Source organism: Bufo bufo, chromosome 2 (assembly GCF_905171765.1).
Source record: "Bufo bufo chromosome 2, aBufBuf1.1, whole genome shotgun sequence".
NCBI lineage: Eukaryota > Metazoa > Chordata > Amphibia > Anura > Bufonidae > Bufo > Bufo bufo.
This window is the reverse complement of record NC_053390.1, coordinates 703,379,389-703,396,410: the sequence shown is the minus strand read 5'-3', so window position 1 is coordinate 703,396,410 and position 17,022 is coordinate 703,379,389. Positions and strand designations below refer to the sequence as shown.

Genomic DNA, 17,022 nt, shown 5'->3' with positions numbered 1-17,022 from the left:
TGGCGCATGCCAGTCCATTTTCATGCCACAGAATAGTGCCCCAACGAGGCGGCCGCTCATCCGGACAGAGCCCTTCCAGGAACATCGGGGGTCCCTCATGGACAAGTTTGGCAGGCCAATTGTGTATCTGGGCAAGAGCCAGATATGCAATAATTTCAACTTCGGTCACTGCATGTTCAGTGGGTGCAGGGACCTTCACGTGTGCACAGTCTACTTTTGGGCACATCCCAGGTCCACCTGTCCTAAAAAATCTGCCAAGCAGGCATGACAGACCGACGTTAACGTTGACCTCCTGGAGGCACTCCTGGAAGGTCATGACGACCGGCAGTTAGTGCAGTATTTGATTACTGGCCTGTCACAAGGGTTCCACACGGGTTTGGTGGCCCTGCCGCATTCAAATTGGGAGTGCGAAAACCTCCTCTCTGCCAGACAGGATCCTGAGGCGGTGCAAGCGGCATTATCCTTGGAGTTGGACAAAGGGTTCCTCATTGGTCCGTTTGACTCGATTCCCTTTGAGGTTTGGAGGGTCAACCCTATTGGGGTGGTGGCTAAGAAAGGCTCAAATAAAAGAAGACTGATCTACGATCTCTCGGCTCCTCATTCTTCTCACATCCCTAGTATTAACTCTCTCATACCATCGGAAGAGTTTAGCATGACGTACTCCTCTATCGATGAGGCCATTCAATTCATTCTCAAGGCAGGCAGGGGGGCCTGGTTGTCTAAAACTGATATTGCTGATGCATTTAAATTGCTCCCGATCCTCCCGCAACTGTGGCAATATTATGGCATCAAGTGGGCAGGCAAATACTACTTTGCCAATCGTCTAACGTTTGGATCAAAAAGCAGCCCATGGCTGTTTGACCGTCTGGCCCAGGCTCCTATGTGTATTCACTACCTGGATGACTTCCTGCTGGTGGAGCACCCCTCCCGACAGCCCTCTGGTTTGTCCTCCCTGCTGGAGTTATTTTCAGCGCTTCAGGTTCCTGTAGCCGCAGGGAAGACGGTCGGCCCTTCCTCGACAATCACCTTCCTGGGGGTCATTCTGGATTCTGCAAGGTTGGAAGCAAGGCTCCCCGGGGAGAAGTTACAACAGATACGATTAGCCATCCAGGAAGCTGCCAAATCCTGCTTCCTGACCAAGATGAGCCTCCAATCGTTGCTAGGCCGGCTGAACTTTGCCATGAGGGTCATGCCTCAGGGGCGCACCTTCGTGTCCCGGCTCTTGCTGCTCCTGCCATCGGCCCCAGAACAGGACAGTGTCGTTCGTTTGGACCAACAGGCCATGGCAGACCTGTCAATGTGGAGCACATTCATGTCCTCATGGAATGGCGTGAGATTGTTTATTCCCCCCCGGGACCCGTCCTCTCCCACGGTCTATTCTGACGCGGCCGCATCCAAGGGCTTTGCAGCCATATTTGGCAACCACTGGCTTGCCAGTGCCTGGCCGTCCCAGATTATGATGGATGGACAGGCCCTTCGGTCATCCCCCCTGTTGGAGTTGTATCCGTTGGTGGCAGCGGCCCATGTATGGGGCCACGATTGGTCAGACTCAAGGGTGTTATTCATTACCGATAGTCAGGACTTGGTCGACATCATCCGCAATGGCAGAGCAAAATCCCCCAAGATCATGGCTCTCATGCGTAGGCTGGTTTGGTTGTCCATGGTGCATAATTTTTGCATTGAGTGCTCCCACATTCAGGGTTCCAAGAATACTGCTGCGGATGCACTGTCCCGGTTTAACGTCGATATCTTTTTTCAGAACATGCCACTCGCAGACGCAACGGGGGCAGACGTTCCAGCATACAGCGACCTGGTGTGGGACTAACATCATTGATCAGCAAAGCAAAGGACCTGTTGCACCAGAGCCTGTCTGAGAATACAGTCAGGAACTATCGTACGGGCTGGAATCTGTATAGAAAATTTGCCGAGAGTCATCCACAGGGCAACGTGGATGACGTGTCATTCATAATGGCTTTCATCGCGCATTGCCATGTCAACCTCGGACTTGCTCACAATACCATCCGCCTGTATTTGGCGGGGGTTCAACATCAGTTCACGTTGGACAATCCGGCCCGGATCTCTTTCTTTACATCGCAGGCAATCAAGGCCACGCTCCGGGGCATTGAGAAAGCAGGGGCAAGTAGGCCGGTGGTCCGTCAACCCATGTCCGGCTCCTTGTTTAGGCAGTTGTCCTTGGCTCTGGATGGTGATCCTTTTGGGCCCTTGGTTAGCACCATCATTAAAGCCGCCCTTTACCTAGGGTTTTAAGGGTTCCTTCGTCCGGGGGAATTCACCGCTTCCGTCCGGAACGGCCGTCATCTCCAGAAGCAGCACTTGACCTGGCATCACGACCTGTTTGTGCTGAGCATTCCGTCTACCAAGACCGCTCAGACAGGGCCTCCAACCCTGGTATCATTCTTCCCCTCGCACAACGACTGGTGCCCGGTCAAGGTGCTGTGACAATTGTCTGTGGCCCTGCAGGCGGCGGCAGCAGATAGTCCCCTACTTCCCTTCAAAGGAGGGCCGTTGTCCACGCCCCAGTTCATGTCACATGTGCGCTCATTAATGGCGGGGTTAGGTCAGGACCCGAAGGGCATCTCGGGACACTCCTTTCGTATTGGGGCGGCCTCTGCGGCATCTAGACACCAGATACCTCCTCATGTCATCAGGTGCATGGGGCGCTGGAGGTCGTCATGTTTTTCTAGATACATTCCAAATCCTCAATCAGAGATCCGTAATGCTTTCTGTTCTCTTGCCCTGTAACAGTACAATAAAGTATCTGTCCGTATGATTGTGTCTCCTTTTTGGCCCCTTTTAGGCCTATCCTCGTTACAGGCTTCCGGCATTAACAAGCCAGAGGTTGGCGCTAGCTACTACGTCCAGGGACCGTCGCCCTGACCACAAGTAGGTAAGGCTGCCGTGCAGCCTGTATTTGTGGGAGGGGCATAGGCCCCACCCCTTGGCTATAAATTCCACGGAGTGCAAGGGACGGGACGTGCAGCCAGGTACCCCTCCCTCCCTTCCCTTTTTCTTAGCTCTTCCTTAAGGATAGGCCCCCTTTTAGGCCTATCCTCGTTACAGGCTTCCGGCATTAACAAGCCAGAGGTTGGCGCTAGCTACTACGTCCAGGGACCGTCGCCCTGACCACAAATATATATATATATATATATTCAAAGAATGAAGAGGCAGCACTTCCAGTTGTTAGGTGATAGGGTGACGACCCCAAACTTTATTCCAGCTACGTTTCTGCCTTCTCAATGAGGCCTTTGTCAAGCTATTTGTGGTATTATATATATATATATATAGACGGAAAAGGACAGCACATCCAGTAGTACAAAAAGTAATAAATTTATTGGGCCACAGTGGCGGTGAGGCCTCACTGCCACTGTGGCCCAATAAATTTATTACTTTTTGTACTACTGGATGTGCTGTCCTTTTCCGTCTGTAATTGAGGGTAAGCAGTGATTTCCCTGGACATAGCACCCGTTGTTGATTTTGTGAATTGGTGCTGCCATACGTTCCCATTATATATATATATATATATATATATATAATAGATGAAAGTTCAGGGCAGCACTCCTTGTAGCAAACGTTGGGTGCCAGCAGTATCGACACTCGACCACAGTGTCAAATAGCCAGAAGAATAAACACACCGCAGCACATCCATAAGGTGAAAATTGTGGGATCCTTTATTCACCCAAGCAGCGACGTTTCGGTCCGCTTGCTGGGACCATTTTCAAGCAATTGCTTGAAAATGGTCCCAGCAAGCGGACCGAAACGTCGCTGCTTGGGTGAATAAAGGATCCCACAATTTTCACCTTATGGATGTGCTGCGGTGTGTTTATTCTTCTATATATATATATATATATATATATAGATGTCATAAATAAGTATGCAAGAATATTACTATTTTGATCATTAAACTTGTTATAAACTATGATCTAAAATATAGGACCCCATAATAATAAAATAAAAAAGTGGTTGTGGTGCTCTCCCAAGCCCCTTCTGCTCCTGTTGGCTGTGCTCAACCTTTATCAGGACTGAGCAGGTTAGCCATATCTACAATTTTAGTGCACAGTAAATATTGTAAAAACATGTAAAAATGCTTTTTTCCCCCTCAATTCCAACCCATTAATAATTTTTGCACAGCTTTCCAACACGTTGTATAGAAATTTAAATGGAGCTATTAGAAAGCACAACTTGTCCTATAAAAAAAAAGCCCTCATACAGCTATGTGAACAGAAAAGTAAAAAATTATGAGTCTTGGAAGGCAGGGAGTAAAAAATTAAAACAAAAAAAATGAAAATTCTTTTGTAGCACCAAGCGGATAACCCCTTGACGACCTCCGCCATACATGTACAGTGGTAGTTGTCGCTTTAAAGATGGCACCCCCGCACAAGCGCAGCAGGTGGCATAGCCGCTGGGTATCTGCTGCTTCAAATAGCAGAGGCCTGGGCTAATGTCTGCAATCGTCCTTGATGCTGCCGGCCGAAATGGGGGAAGCTGTTATGTTCCTGTGATGGGGAACGGGCTCTCACTGGTATACTCCAACACAGAAAGCACTGTATTGGAATATACAGAATACTGTGTTCTGTGATGGATAAATATCCATCACAGAATATAATTAGCAATCTAATGATGCAATCTAGTGCTTGTTATAGTCACCTAGGATGACTTAGAATAAAGTTAAAAAGAAAATAATAAAAGTTCAAATCACCCTCCCTTCCCCAAAAAAGAAAATAGATAAATAATTAATAAAAGCCTTCACCGCGTCCAAAAACGCTCGTACTAATAAAAAATATTTATCCCATACGGCAAATGGTGTAACAGAAAAACAATAAAAAATTGCCATGTTTTCTTCACTTCACATACCCCAAAATCTGTGAAAAGTACAGATCGCCCTGCAAAAAATGAGACTTCACACAGCTCTATGGACATAAATATAAAAAAGGTATAGAGGTTAGAATATGGTAATATATAATTTAAAGAAAAACCTTTAAAAATGTGGTATTGTTGTAATCGTACTGACTCAGAGAAAGAAGGTCAGTTTTACTGCATACAGAATGCTGTAAAAAAAAATAATACATAAAACTGTGGTGGAATTGCATTTATTTTAAAAATTCCACACCATTTGGAAATTTTTTTCAGCTCCCCGCTAAATGATATGAAATACTAAATGGTGCCACTCTTACAGATGTTCCCGATAATTAGACAGTATGGAGACCTTTTAGTGAAGAATATTCAGAAGAAAGTAGATAACAAAGAATTCATAGATATGAAGAAGTAAGTACATATCTTTATTACAGTTTATATAAACTAGAGCATGGCTCTTGGCATGTTTTCAGGACAGATTCCTGATGGACAAACAAGAGGGATCTGCCACATAAATTCATTGGCATACATGTTCTCTTTTTTCTGTCCTTAAAGGCCATGTTCATATGTGCCCACATTGCAGAGAAAAATTAAGTTTTAATATATGCAAATGAACCTCTAGGAGAAACGTTAGTGACGTTACTGTTACTCCTAGAGGCTAATCTCTCTCTGCAACTGCAGTGCCCTCTCCACTTTGATTGACATGGTCAGGCGTGATGATGTTTACACTGCCTGCCCCTGTCAATAAACAGTGGAGATGGCACAGCAGTTACGGAAAGAGCAGAGCCTCCAGGTGTAACGGCAACGCCTACATTGCTCCTAGAGGCTTATTTGCATATATTGAAACTTCATCAGTCTCAGCAATGCAGACATGTATGAACATGAGACCAACGCAGATGTCTTCAGCTGCCAAGTCCACATGTAACAGGTCATTCAGTTTCATAGGTACAAATCTGCTGACAGATACCCTTTAAGCAGGTGCAATTGTCTAAGCAATATGTTATTGAATTGTAGTATATTGTATCATATTATTGACCAAACTAAGGCTACTTTCACACTTGCGGCAGGACGGATCTGACAGGCTGTTCACCATGTCGGATCCGTCCTGCGGCTATTTCGCCGTGCTGCCGGACCGCCGCTCCGTCCCCATTGACTATAATGGGGACTGGGGCGGAGCTCCGGCGCAGCATGGCGGTGCACGGCGAAAGCCGCCGGACTAAAAAACCTGACATGCAGTAATTTTAGTCCGGCGGCCTTTCGCCGTGCACCGCCGGAGCTCCGCCCCCGTCCCCATTATAGTCAATGGGGACGGAGCGGCGGTCCGGCGGCACAGCAAAATAGCCGCAGGACGGATCCGACATGGTGAACAGCCTGTCGGATCCGTCCTGCCGCAAGTGTGAAAGTACCCTAAAAAGTTATGACAGAGCCCTAATCCATTATACATACACAGGACACAATCATTATATTTTAACTATGACATGAGTACAGTACATCCCTATTTTGTGATTCCAGCATCTTTGGAAGCTACAGCATGGACATTGTTCTGAGTACATCCTTCAGTGTGAATGTCGATTCACTGAACAATCCCAATGATCCATTTGTGACCAACGGAAGAAACCTTTTCACCTTCTCCTTTTTAAACCCTCTGTTCTTAATAACACGTAAGTTAGAGACTATCTACTGAGATCAATTAAGAGCTTTTCAATAAATAGCAGTAAATAACAGTAGTGCAAACTCAAAATATAGTGGAGCAGCGACTGCGCAGGTGCCGCTACACAGCCAAAGAAGAACCTTTGCCCATGATCTGCTAATTGGTGCAGGCAGGAAATTGTCAGGGCCAGGAGGCAAAATGTCTAGTCCTGTCAATCTTGCGACAGGTGGGCACCCCCTCACAGGTTGAAACGTCCTTGCTGATGAGATGAATTGATTCACTCATCTCTAATGTAGACATTACAGCACATACAGCCATCGCCTGTCCACTACTGTCCCCATAGTAGTCAGAGACGGCTTGTAGCTTCTAAACAATAGGGAAATAATAACCACTGTGCTTATGAGATGATTAATGTTTTGTTTGTATCCTCCTCATTTTTCTTACAGTGCTGTGTCCATTCCTGATTCCTATTTTGGACAAATTCAACTTTACCTTCCTTCCAATAAATGTCCTCAACTTTTTTCAAGATGCCATAAAGAGCATTAAAAAAAACAGGCAGAAAGGAATCCACAAGGTAAGTGAATGTTTAACTCTAATATGTGGTGGGATTTGGCTCTTGTCCCTTGTCACCAATATTGATTGGTATGGAAAGATTATGTCAATTTTGAGCTGAAATTGATTAAGAAATATCAGAAAACTCCATTAAAGGGGTTGTCCGGGAGAATTAAAAATTTTGGACAAGCCCCCGAATGGTCTAAAATTTTAAAAAATGATGATGTACTCGTTTGCCAGTAGTGTCCGGTTCTCCTGTCGCTGCTTGTTTACAGGCTGCAGTGGTGACGTGTAAGTATATGCCATGTATACTGGCAGGAGGACAGTACCAGTGGCTCAAAAATGGCAGCAAAGAAAGCAGTAACTATAGCATCATTCTTTATTTTTGGACTGTTCAGGGGCTTGTCCGAGATTTTTAATTATCTGACAACCCTTTAAAAAAGAAAGGACGGGTTAAAAAAATTAAGGGTGGGTTTAATAAATGAAGCAGTGAATGTAGTCCCTAAGCTATGTATCTGGATGTAGTCCTAATGTCAAAGGGATTAGAAATACTGAAATCCTTGAACGAGGGCATAATTTTCAACATGGCTTTCATTTTCTGATTGTTTCTTTGGCCTTTTAGGATCGAGTAGATTTCCTACAACTCATGGTAGATGCTCAGGCTAATGACAGCAATGGAGAAGCGAATCATGGCTATAAAGGTATGAACCCTCATTGTCTGCATCTGTGTCCTGTCTGTAGGCCTCCAAACACTGAGCAGATGTGCAGAAAACTAGAAAATTGTTAGCGAAAGAATATGCAGTATTATTATATCATTGCAACTTAATGCAAAAGTATTAGAAAATCTGTATTGGGTAGATCCTCCCTACCTCAGAAGAGTACTGATTGAAGTTGCGTTGTTGTGCCCCTACCATTGCTCTTTGGCTTCTTGCACACCACTTAGAGATTGAAGAAGCAGAATCCCAGCATTTTTAAAAGGAAGACTTTTTTAACAAGAAATCAGAATTTACATTTCTGCGGAGTGATTATAACCTACTCTTTCCCATTGCATTCTATATATTCTAAACTTAAAGCATAAAGATAGCAAATATACATTTTTGTGAAAAATGTAAAAAGAAATACTTCCTCTCATATCACATTGTATGCCCAGCGAAATTCAAGATGATTGGAACCAACTCTGCCTTGTATGTATTTCACAGAACTGACGGACACTGAAATCATGGCTCAGGGGCTTATCTTCATTATAGCTGGTTATGAGACCACCAGTACTACACTTATGTTTCTGGCTTACCATTTGGCAACTCACCCTGATGTCCAAACCAAACTCCAAGAGGAGATTGACACCTTACTTCCCAATAAGGTAACACCAATAGGTAAAATAAATTGTCAGTAACTAGTTCCCTCCTGTTTATTCTGTATCTCGGTACACAGTACTGTACGTATATCATATCAGGTGATATATCATATCCAGCACACTGTCCTGGGTGTACGAGGTTAAAGTATAAAATAGAAAAGCTAAAAAGGTGCAATGGGAGTAAATATACAGCACCAACCATTATACTTACAGTTCAGGTAAAAGATACCTACCCAACAAATAACAAAGTCTAATAGCGCAGAATGGAGAAGTAACGTTGAGCATGTTCTATAAAATAAGTTCTTATGAATGACGCAAAAAACATATTTACAGCACGTTCAGACCTTCAGTTTGATGCTTCAGGATGGAACATGTCTCTGTTCTCTTGTAACAGTAGCACTGTAGGTACAAGCAGCAAGTAGTATTTAGTACTTAAAATCAAAGTATTAATCCTCTTCCATCAAACATTCTTAGTTATATGCGGTTATAATACATCTATGCCCTGCTCCCATATTCAGATGGAAGTAAGCAGATTTGCCATTCAGCCATAATGATTGCCACAGCTCTCTCAGAATATAATTCTGACAATTGAAAAGTGATGTCATTGGGGAACATGGTATGTCAATAAACTCTTATCTAGGAGGGCAAAAAGCTGTCTACATAATAGGTCAATGTCTGGCCCTTTAAATAGGCCTTAGAACAATGACTTTGTATAAAAAAATAAAACCAGAATCTTTTCTATAAGAAAAAGACCTCCCTTCACAGACAGCTGTTCGGAGTTGTTGCCCTTCATCAGTGCAGATGAGGGTACTGGTTAAGAGGCCTTTGACTTGGGTCTAGGAGAATTAAGTTTCTCCTTGTGGAGACCTCCAAGTTGGCATCGGAGTCTTATGGGCCAGAGAATGCTCCTTGAGAAAAGGGAAATGTAAATAAGCTCTTAGCTCGTATCTTGTAGAACAAAAGCTGGCTCCACCTATTGGATGGCTATCCTATATGTCAGTGTCTGGCTCTTTCGATAGGCCTTGGAACAATGAAGTCAAGAGCTAAATCTTTTCCAGAAGAAAAAGACCCATGTGCAGACTGCTGTTTTAGGGTTTTTGCCCCTCATCAATGTAGAACAGGGTACTGGTTTGGCTAAGTAAGACACTTTTAATGTGGGTATGGGGGACTTTTTGTGAAATGTATGAAGGCCTTTACATTACAAGGTAATCTCAAGCAATAAACAAGCGATGCATTCATTGTCTGCAGGCTCCTCCTACATACGAAGCTCTGATGCAGATGGAATACCTTGATATGGTGCTTAATGAAAACCTGCGGCTCTACCCTGCAGCCGGCAGAATTGAACGTGTATGTAAGGCAACGACTGAGATTAATGGAGTAACTATCCCCAAGGGTGTTGTGACTGTGATCCCAGCCTTTGTGCTGCACCGTGACCCAGAGCTCTGGCCTGAACCAGACGAATTCAGACCTGAAAGGTATACATATGCGAGTATTTAGTATATTAGTACAAAATAGTATAAAGACAAATTACCTGTTCATAGGAAGAATTTACATCTGAAAAACATCACTTTATTAAAGGGGTATTCTGGGAGGTCAGGCGTGCTCACTGCCGCTCCGTTCATCTCTTTGGGACTGTTGGAGATAGTTGAGTACCATTTCCATAGAGATGAATAGTGAGCCAATATGCATGCCTGACCTGCCATTCCTTTTATTTCGAGAGGCCCGGTGGCGTTTAGGGCCCTCGTTCTCGTGATTTTTGGGGATCCTAACAGTAGGACCCCCACTGATTAAATACTTATACCCTATCCCGTAGATAGGGGATTAATTGAAATAACCAAAATACCCCTTTAAATTGCTCTACTAAACTCCTGTACATTTAAAAACTGATTTTTTTTTCCCAAAGAAATTGGCAGGATATTTGCCCCAATTATAAAAGTTTAAAATTATGTATTTTTTTTACATATTCATGTTGACTGTTAAAACTGAAATTTTGCATATAATCAACATTTATTATATAAATTCACATAAGTCCTATGTAAAATATGCACTGGAATAAGTTGCAGTCTCATCTTTCATATATATATATATATATATATATATATATATATATATATATACACAGTACAGACCAAAAGTTTGGACACACCTTCTCATTCAAAGAGTTTTCTTTATTTTCATGACTATGAAAATTGTAGATTCACACTGAAGGCATCAAAACTATGAATTAACACATGTGAAATTATATACATAACAAACAAGTGTGAAACAACTGAAAATATGTCATATTCTAGGTTCTTCAAAGTAGCCACCTTTTGCTTTGATTACTGCTTTGCACACTCTTGGCATTCTCTTGATGAGCTTCAAGAGGTAGTCCCCTGAAATGGTTTTCACTTCACAGGTGTGCCCTGTCAGGTTTAATAAGTGGGATTTCTTGCCTTATAAATGGGGTTGGGACCATCAGTTGCATTGAGGAGAAGTCAGGTGGATACACAGCTGATAGTCCTACTGAACAGACTGTTAGAATTGGTATTATGGCAAGAAAAAAGCAGCTAAGTAAAGAAAAACTAGTGGCCATCATTACTTTAAGAAATGAAGGTCAGTCAATCAGCCGAAAAATTGGGAAAACTTAGTAAGGGCTATTTGACCATAAAGGAGAGTGATGGGGTGCTGCGCCAGATGACCTGGCCTCCACAGTCACCGGACCTGAACCCAATCGAGATGGTTTGGGGTGAGCTGGACCGCAGAGTGAAGGCAAAAGGGCCAACAAGTGCTAAGCATCTCTGGGAACTCCTTCAAGACTGTTGGAAGACCATTTCAGGGGACTACCTCTTGAAGCTCATCAAGAGAATGCCAAGAGTGTGCAAAGCAGTAATCAAAGCAAAAGGTGGCTACTTTGAAGAACCTAGAATATGACATATTTTCAGTTGTTTCACACTTGTTTGTTATGTATATAATTCCACATGTGTTAATTCATAGTTTTGATGCCTTCATAGTCATGAAAATAAAGACAACTCTTTGAATGAGAAGGTGTGTCCAAACTTTTGGTCTGTACTGTGTACAGTCGTGGCCAAAAGTTTTGAGAATTTCATAAATATTGGAAATTGGAAAAGTTGCTGCTTAAGTTTTTATAATACCAATTTGCATATACTCCAGAATGTTATGAAGAGTGATCAGATGAATTTCATAGTCCTTCTTTGCCATGAAAATTAACTTAATCCCAAAAAAACCTTTCCACTGCATTTCATTGCTGTCATTAAAGGACCTGCTGAGATCATTTCAGTAATCGTCTTGTTAACTCAGGTGAGAATGTTGACGAGCACAAGGCTGGAGATCATTATGTCAGGCTGATTGGGTTAAAATGGCAGACTTGACATGTTAAAAGGAGGGTGATGCTTGAAATCATTGTTCTTCCATTGTTAACCATGGGGACCTGCAAAGAAACGCGTGCAGCCATCATTGCGTTACATAAAAATGGCTTCACAGGCAAGGATATTGTGGCTACTAAGATTGCACCTCAATCAACAATTTATAGGATCATCAAGAACTTCAAGGAAAGAGGTTCAATTCTTGTTAAGAAGGCTTCGGGGCATCCAAGAAAGTCCAGCAAGCGCCAGGATCGTCTCCTAAAGAGGATTCAGCTGCGGGATCGGAGTGCCACCAGTGCAGAGCTTGCTCAGGAATGGCAGCAGGCAGGTGTGAGCGCATCTGCACGCACAGTGAGGCAAAGAATTTTGGAAGATGGCCTGGTGTCAAGAAGGGCAGCAAAGAAGCCACTTCTCTCCAAAAAAAACATCAGGGACAGATTGATCTTCTGCAGAAAGTATGGTGAATTGACTGCTGAGGACTGGGGCAAAGTCATATTCTCCAATGAAGCCTCTTTCCGATTGTTTGGGGCATCTGGAAAAAGGCTTGTCCGGAGGAGAAAAGGTGAGCTCTACCATCAGTCCTGTGTCATGCCAACAGTAAAGCATCCTGAGACCATTCATGTGTGGGTTTGCTTCTCGTCCAAGGGAGTGGGCTCACTCACAATTTTGCCCAAAAACACAGCCATGAATAAAGAATGGTACCAAAACACCCTTCAACAGAAACTTCTTCCAACAATCCAACAACAGTTTGGTGAAGAACAATGCATTTTCCAGCACGATGGAGCACCGTGCCATAAGGCAAAAGTGATAACTAAGTGGCTCGGGGACCAAAACGTTGACATTTTGGGTCCATGGCCTGGAAACTCCCCAGATCTTAATCCCATTGAGAACTTGTGGTCAATCCTCAAGAGGCGGGTGGACAAACAAAAACCCACAAATTCTGACAAACTCCAAGAAGTGATTATGAAAGAATGGGTTGCTATCAGTCAGGAATTGGCCCAGAAGTTGATTGAGAGCATGCCCAGTCGAATTGCAGAGGTCCTGAAAAAGAAGGGCCAACACTGCAAATACTGACTCTTTGCATAAATGTCATGTAATTGTCGATAAAAGCCTTTGAAACGTATGAAGTGCGTGTAATTATATTTCACTACATCACAGAAACAACTGAAACAAAGATCTAAAAGCAGTTTAGCAACAAACTTTGTGAAAACTAATATTTGTGTCATTCTCAAAACTTTTGGCCACGACTCTATATATATATATATATATATATATATATATATATATATATATACACATACATACACTATATCTGGTGGTAGCACAAATCAATTCAGAATTGGATACATTTTATCTTGGATCCATAGAGGGACCCACTTACCCCCACTATCCTCAGTGACTGTGGTCACAGTGGACATACGCTATTGATTTACTTACATTTTGTACAATTTTTTTTCTTCTTCATGCACAGATTTAGTAAAGAGAACAGAGAAACACAAGACCCTTACACCTTCCTACCCTTTGGAGCTGGACCAAGGAACTGCATAGGAATGAGATTTGCATTGATCAATATGAAATCAGCGATCACCCTGCTACTGCAGAACTTTTCTTTTCGAACGTGCAAAGACACTCCAGTAAGACACACATTTAATGGATTCTTAAGGCCCTATTACACTGCATGATTTCAGGCCAGTTATCAGGAATACGAACACTTGTTACCGATAATAGGCTCATATAAGAGATCAGCCGATGAACGATCAAACATTCATCGGCTGATTAGCATCTTTCATCTGGATGAAAGATGCCTGATTATAATAAATAGAACAGTCTGGACTCTAGACAGACAATGCACACCTGTACTGATAGTAGCAAGCACTTGGTAGAGACATGCAGTTATATGCGCTCGGTTTTTATTCTGTGACAGCAATATGAGATTCTATAAATGGTGAGGAACCGGAACATAAATAATATAAGTAATTCTTCATCATAGAACCATTAAAGCTGCTGGCCCATCTCACACATTGGTGGCATATCGCTAAAATAGGCCACCAATGTCTGATAGTTGCCGAACCCAACTCTGGGACCCGCACCTATCTCTAGAACAGAATCTGCAAAGTGAAGGAGAGCAGACAGAGCATGCGTGCCACCCTCCATTCATCTCTATGTGACTGCCAGAAAGAGTCAAGTGGCATGCTCGAAATGTAGGGAGGGAGGGGGCCGCGCATGCGCAAGTCTGCTCTCCTTTACTTTACAGACTGTTCTAGAGATATCAGACATTGGTGGCATATCCTAGCAATATGCAACAATATGTGAGATGGGCCAACCCCTTTAACCCTTTCCGGACACAGCATTTTTTTTTCCATTCACTTGTTTTTTGCGGGACAAGTTGTACTTTCTATTGGCACCATTTAATATTGTGTACCACGTAGTGAGAAGCTGGAAACCAATTCTAAACAGGATGGAAATGGAAAAAAAAATAAAAAAATTTCGCCATTGTTTCATGGTTTTCATTTTCATGTTGTTTATTGTGCAGTAAAAATTACATCACAGTTACTGTTCTGTTCAGCACAATTACAGTGGCATCACATTTATATACCATAGTTTTATATATCAAATTTATACAGTTTATTTATGTTTACCACTGCAGTTTCTAGTAAAAATCTAGATATTTTTCTTTAAGCAGTTTTCCGTGATTAAAAAATAAAAAAATAAAATCACACACCCCTCCCCAGAAAGCGGGACCTATGGAGAAATCTATGCTTACCTGCCGCTAATTTCTAACTCCATGGCTCCTAAGTTGCACATAACCAAGGGATGTGTTGCTTGGGATGCAGAGACACATGTGAACTCGTCCGTGCAGAAGTTGACAGATGAGATCCAGAAGTCCAGTGCAGACAGCCTGGGAGCCCTGTAATGTGAACAGAGCGGCAGAGAGCAGGTCCTGCTTGCTGGACAGGTCGGGACTTAATAGGGACTTTAATATGACAGGTCTAGCAGCCTTCAGAAGGCTCCAGGCTGTCATAGCAAACAAACTGCTCTTGCAATCTTGTTGCGAGGTTGGTGGGTACTCAGTCACTAGAAGCATCTTACCCCGGGACCACTCAGATGCTGTGGTCACACTTGACCACAACATCTGAGAGGTTAAAAGTCTGTGATCAGAGTTGTCTTTAAAACAGCAGATACCTGCCAGCTATGGAGCTAAGTGGACTTCATCTTTAAAGACTCAACATCAACCAAACATATATATCGGATGTCGCAAAAGCGTTAACTTGTAATAACATGACACTGGAAACTACCTTTAATGTACAGACTATTTTATAAAAGTCCTAATTTGTTAAATCTAATGTTACAGATCCCACTGGAAATTGACACCCGAGGATTCCTAAAGACAACAAAACCTGTGATACTGAACCTTGTGCCTAGAGATGCTCAGAAGACTGAAAAATAGATCCTTGAGACCACTGTGGATGGTCACCATGATATCTGTCGTAAATGGAGTATGAATGACATCAGTACATACACTGTACTCTGAAAGTCTGTATGCCGAAACCTTAGAAACATTCATGTAAATGCTTCAAATGCCAAAGAATAACTGATGTTTACATGTAAAAATTATGTAGGTCTGCATGTAGTCTTCTTCAGTGTAGAGTTCTTTGCTGACAGATATCTGAACCATATCTGCAGTGTCTGGGGCATACACCGGCTATGTATGGCACCAAAGGAAACTGCACAGAAAATGTGTTTTATTACCACTGTCCAGAAGATCAAGATGTCTAACTGCAGAATGTATGTTTACTCTGTGGATAGCTTCTTGCAGCCACCGACCTCTAGTACTTATCCAGCTACATACTACTAACTGCCCTCAGATGACAATACATTTACGGTTTCAATATACTCTGTGGAGACTGGGCATAGGCAGGAAACACTTTTTCTTGTGCCGTACAATGCAACAAAAAGAAACCAATAAAGACAACATCAAGCTGCCATGTGTGAAATGGTTATTTCTTAGTGACTGATGACTGCACATGAATGTGTTGCACTTAAATGAGTAAAATGGTGAAATTGCTGGAAAACATATTCAGGACACGTTATAAAGGACCTTCCAAAACAACCAGTCATATGTTGCCCCCTCTCATTTCAAGCCTTTTGGTAGACTTTTCCTAAAAAGCAGAATATATGGCGGTTTCTACTACTGCCTTTTGCAGGATTTCTATCAGGAGGATGTATATAGTCACACAGGCCAGGAGAAGACACATATAGCAGAGGGGCTCTGTGCAAGAGTATATGGGCTCCTTGATGTTCATGTGGTAATTTGATGTCTAGTTGTGATGTAGCAGCAGATAACCTTACTGAACCCCCCTATAGTCTGACAACTGCTTAGCTGACAGAAGGTGAGCTGTGATGTCACACCTAGTTACTTGACTGAAACACTCTTATGATATCACCCTATCTTATCTGAGGAAACAAGCTGTGATGACACAGAAGCTCACAGGTCTGAAATCCACTTGTGATGTCCCAGCAGCTTACCTCACCGACATACAAGTGTGATATCACAGCATCTTACCTGACAGAAACCAACTTGTGATGTCAGTGACGATTATCTGACAGGAACTTGTGACATCACAGCAGCTTGCCTGACAGAGGCGCAATTGCGATGTCACAGTAATGTAATTCACTGAAACAGCTGTGATGTCACATGTATGTTGTGACGTCCTTACACTTATATATAAGGAATCACAGCTGTGATGTCACAGTAGCGTACCTGAGAGAGAGACACTTGTTTCGTCATAGCAGCTCACATGACTAAAACATGGTTGTGATGTCACAGCTGCTCACCTGAATATAACCTACTTGTGATGTCATAGTCATTCACCAGAATGAAACCCACTTGTGATGTCACAATTGCTAACCTGAATTTATCCTACTTGTGATGTCACAGTCACTCACCGGAATAAAATCCACTTGTGATGTCACAGGCACTCACGTACAGTAGTTATCCAGCAGGTAAACGGAATACTATGACTGGCACTCCGATAATTTCCAAGTGGTCCATAATAACCATTAGCAATGCACACACTAATCAATCCTGACTCTCCGCACAACACTGGCCATGTTCAGCAGAACTAGTGGAAACCAATGTTCATATTCAGATCCAAGAAATGAAATGTGAGGCATTCATCATCCACAGGAAAAATCGTTTATTCAACATTCGAATTGCTATGGGAACA

At 42.8% G+C, this 17,022-nt stretch overlaps 1 protein-coding gene across 1 annotated transcript in view; it reads left to right on the top strand.

Moving 5' to 3' along the window:
- LOC120990135 (cytochrome P450 3A29-like) overlaps nt 1-15,778 on the top strand; it is a 30,170-nt gene extending 14,392 nt beyond the window's left edge. The window contains 7 exon segments of the mRNA XM_040418711.1: nt 6,385-6,533; nt 6,970-7,097; nt 7,698-7,776; nt 8,275-8,435; nt 9,678-9,904; nt 13,266-13,428; nt 15,147-15,778. Coding sequence (XP_040274645.1) covers nt 6,385-6,533; nt 6,970-7,097; nt 7,698-7,776; nt 8,275-8,435; nt 9,678-9,904; nt 13,266-13,428; nt 15,147-15,242 — 1,003 coding nt within the window. The 3' untranslated portion in view covers nt 15,243-15,778.
- Nucleotides 15,779-17,022: the final 1,244 nt, after the last annotated feature.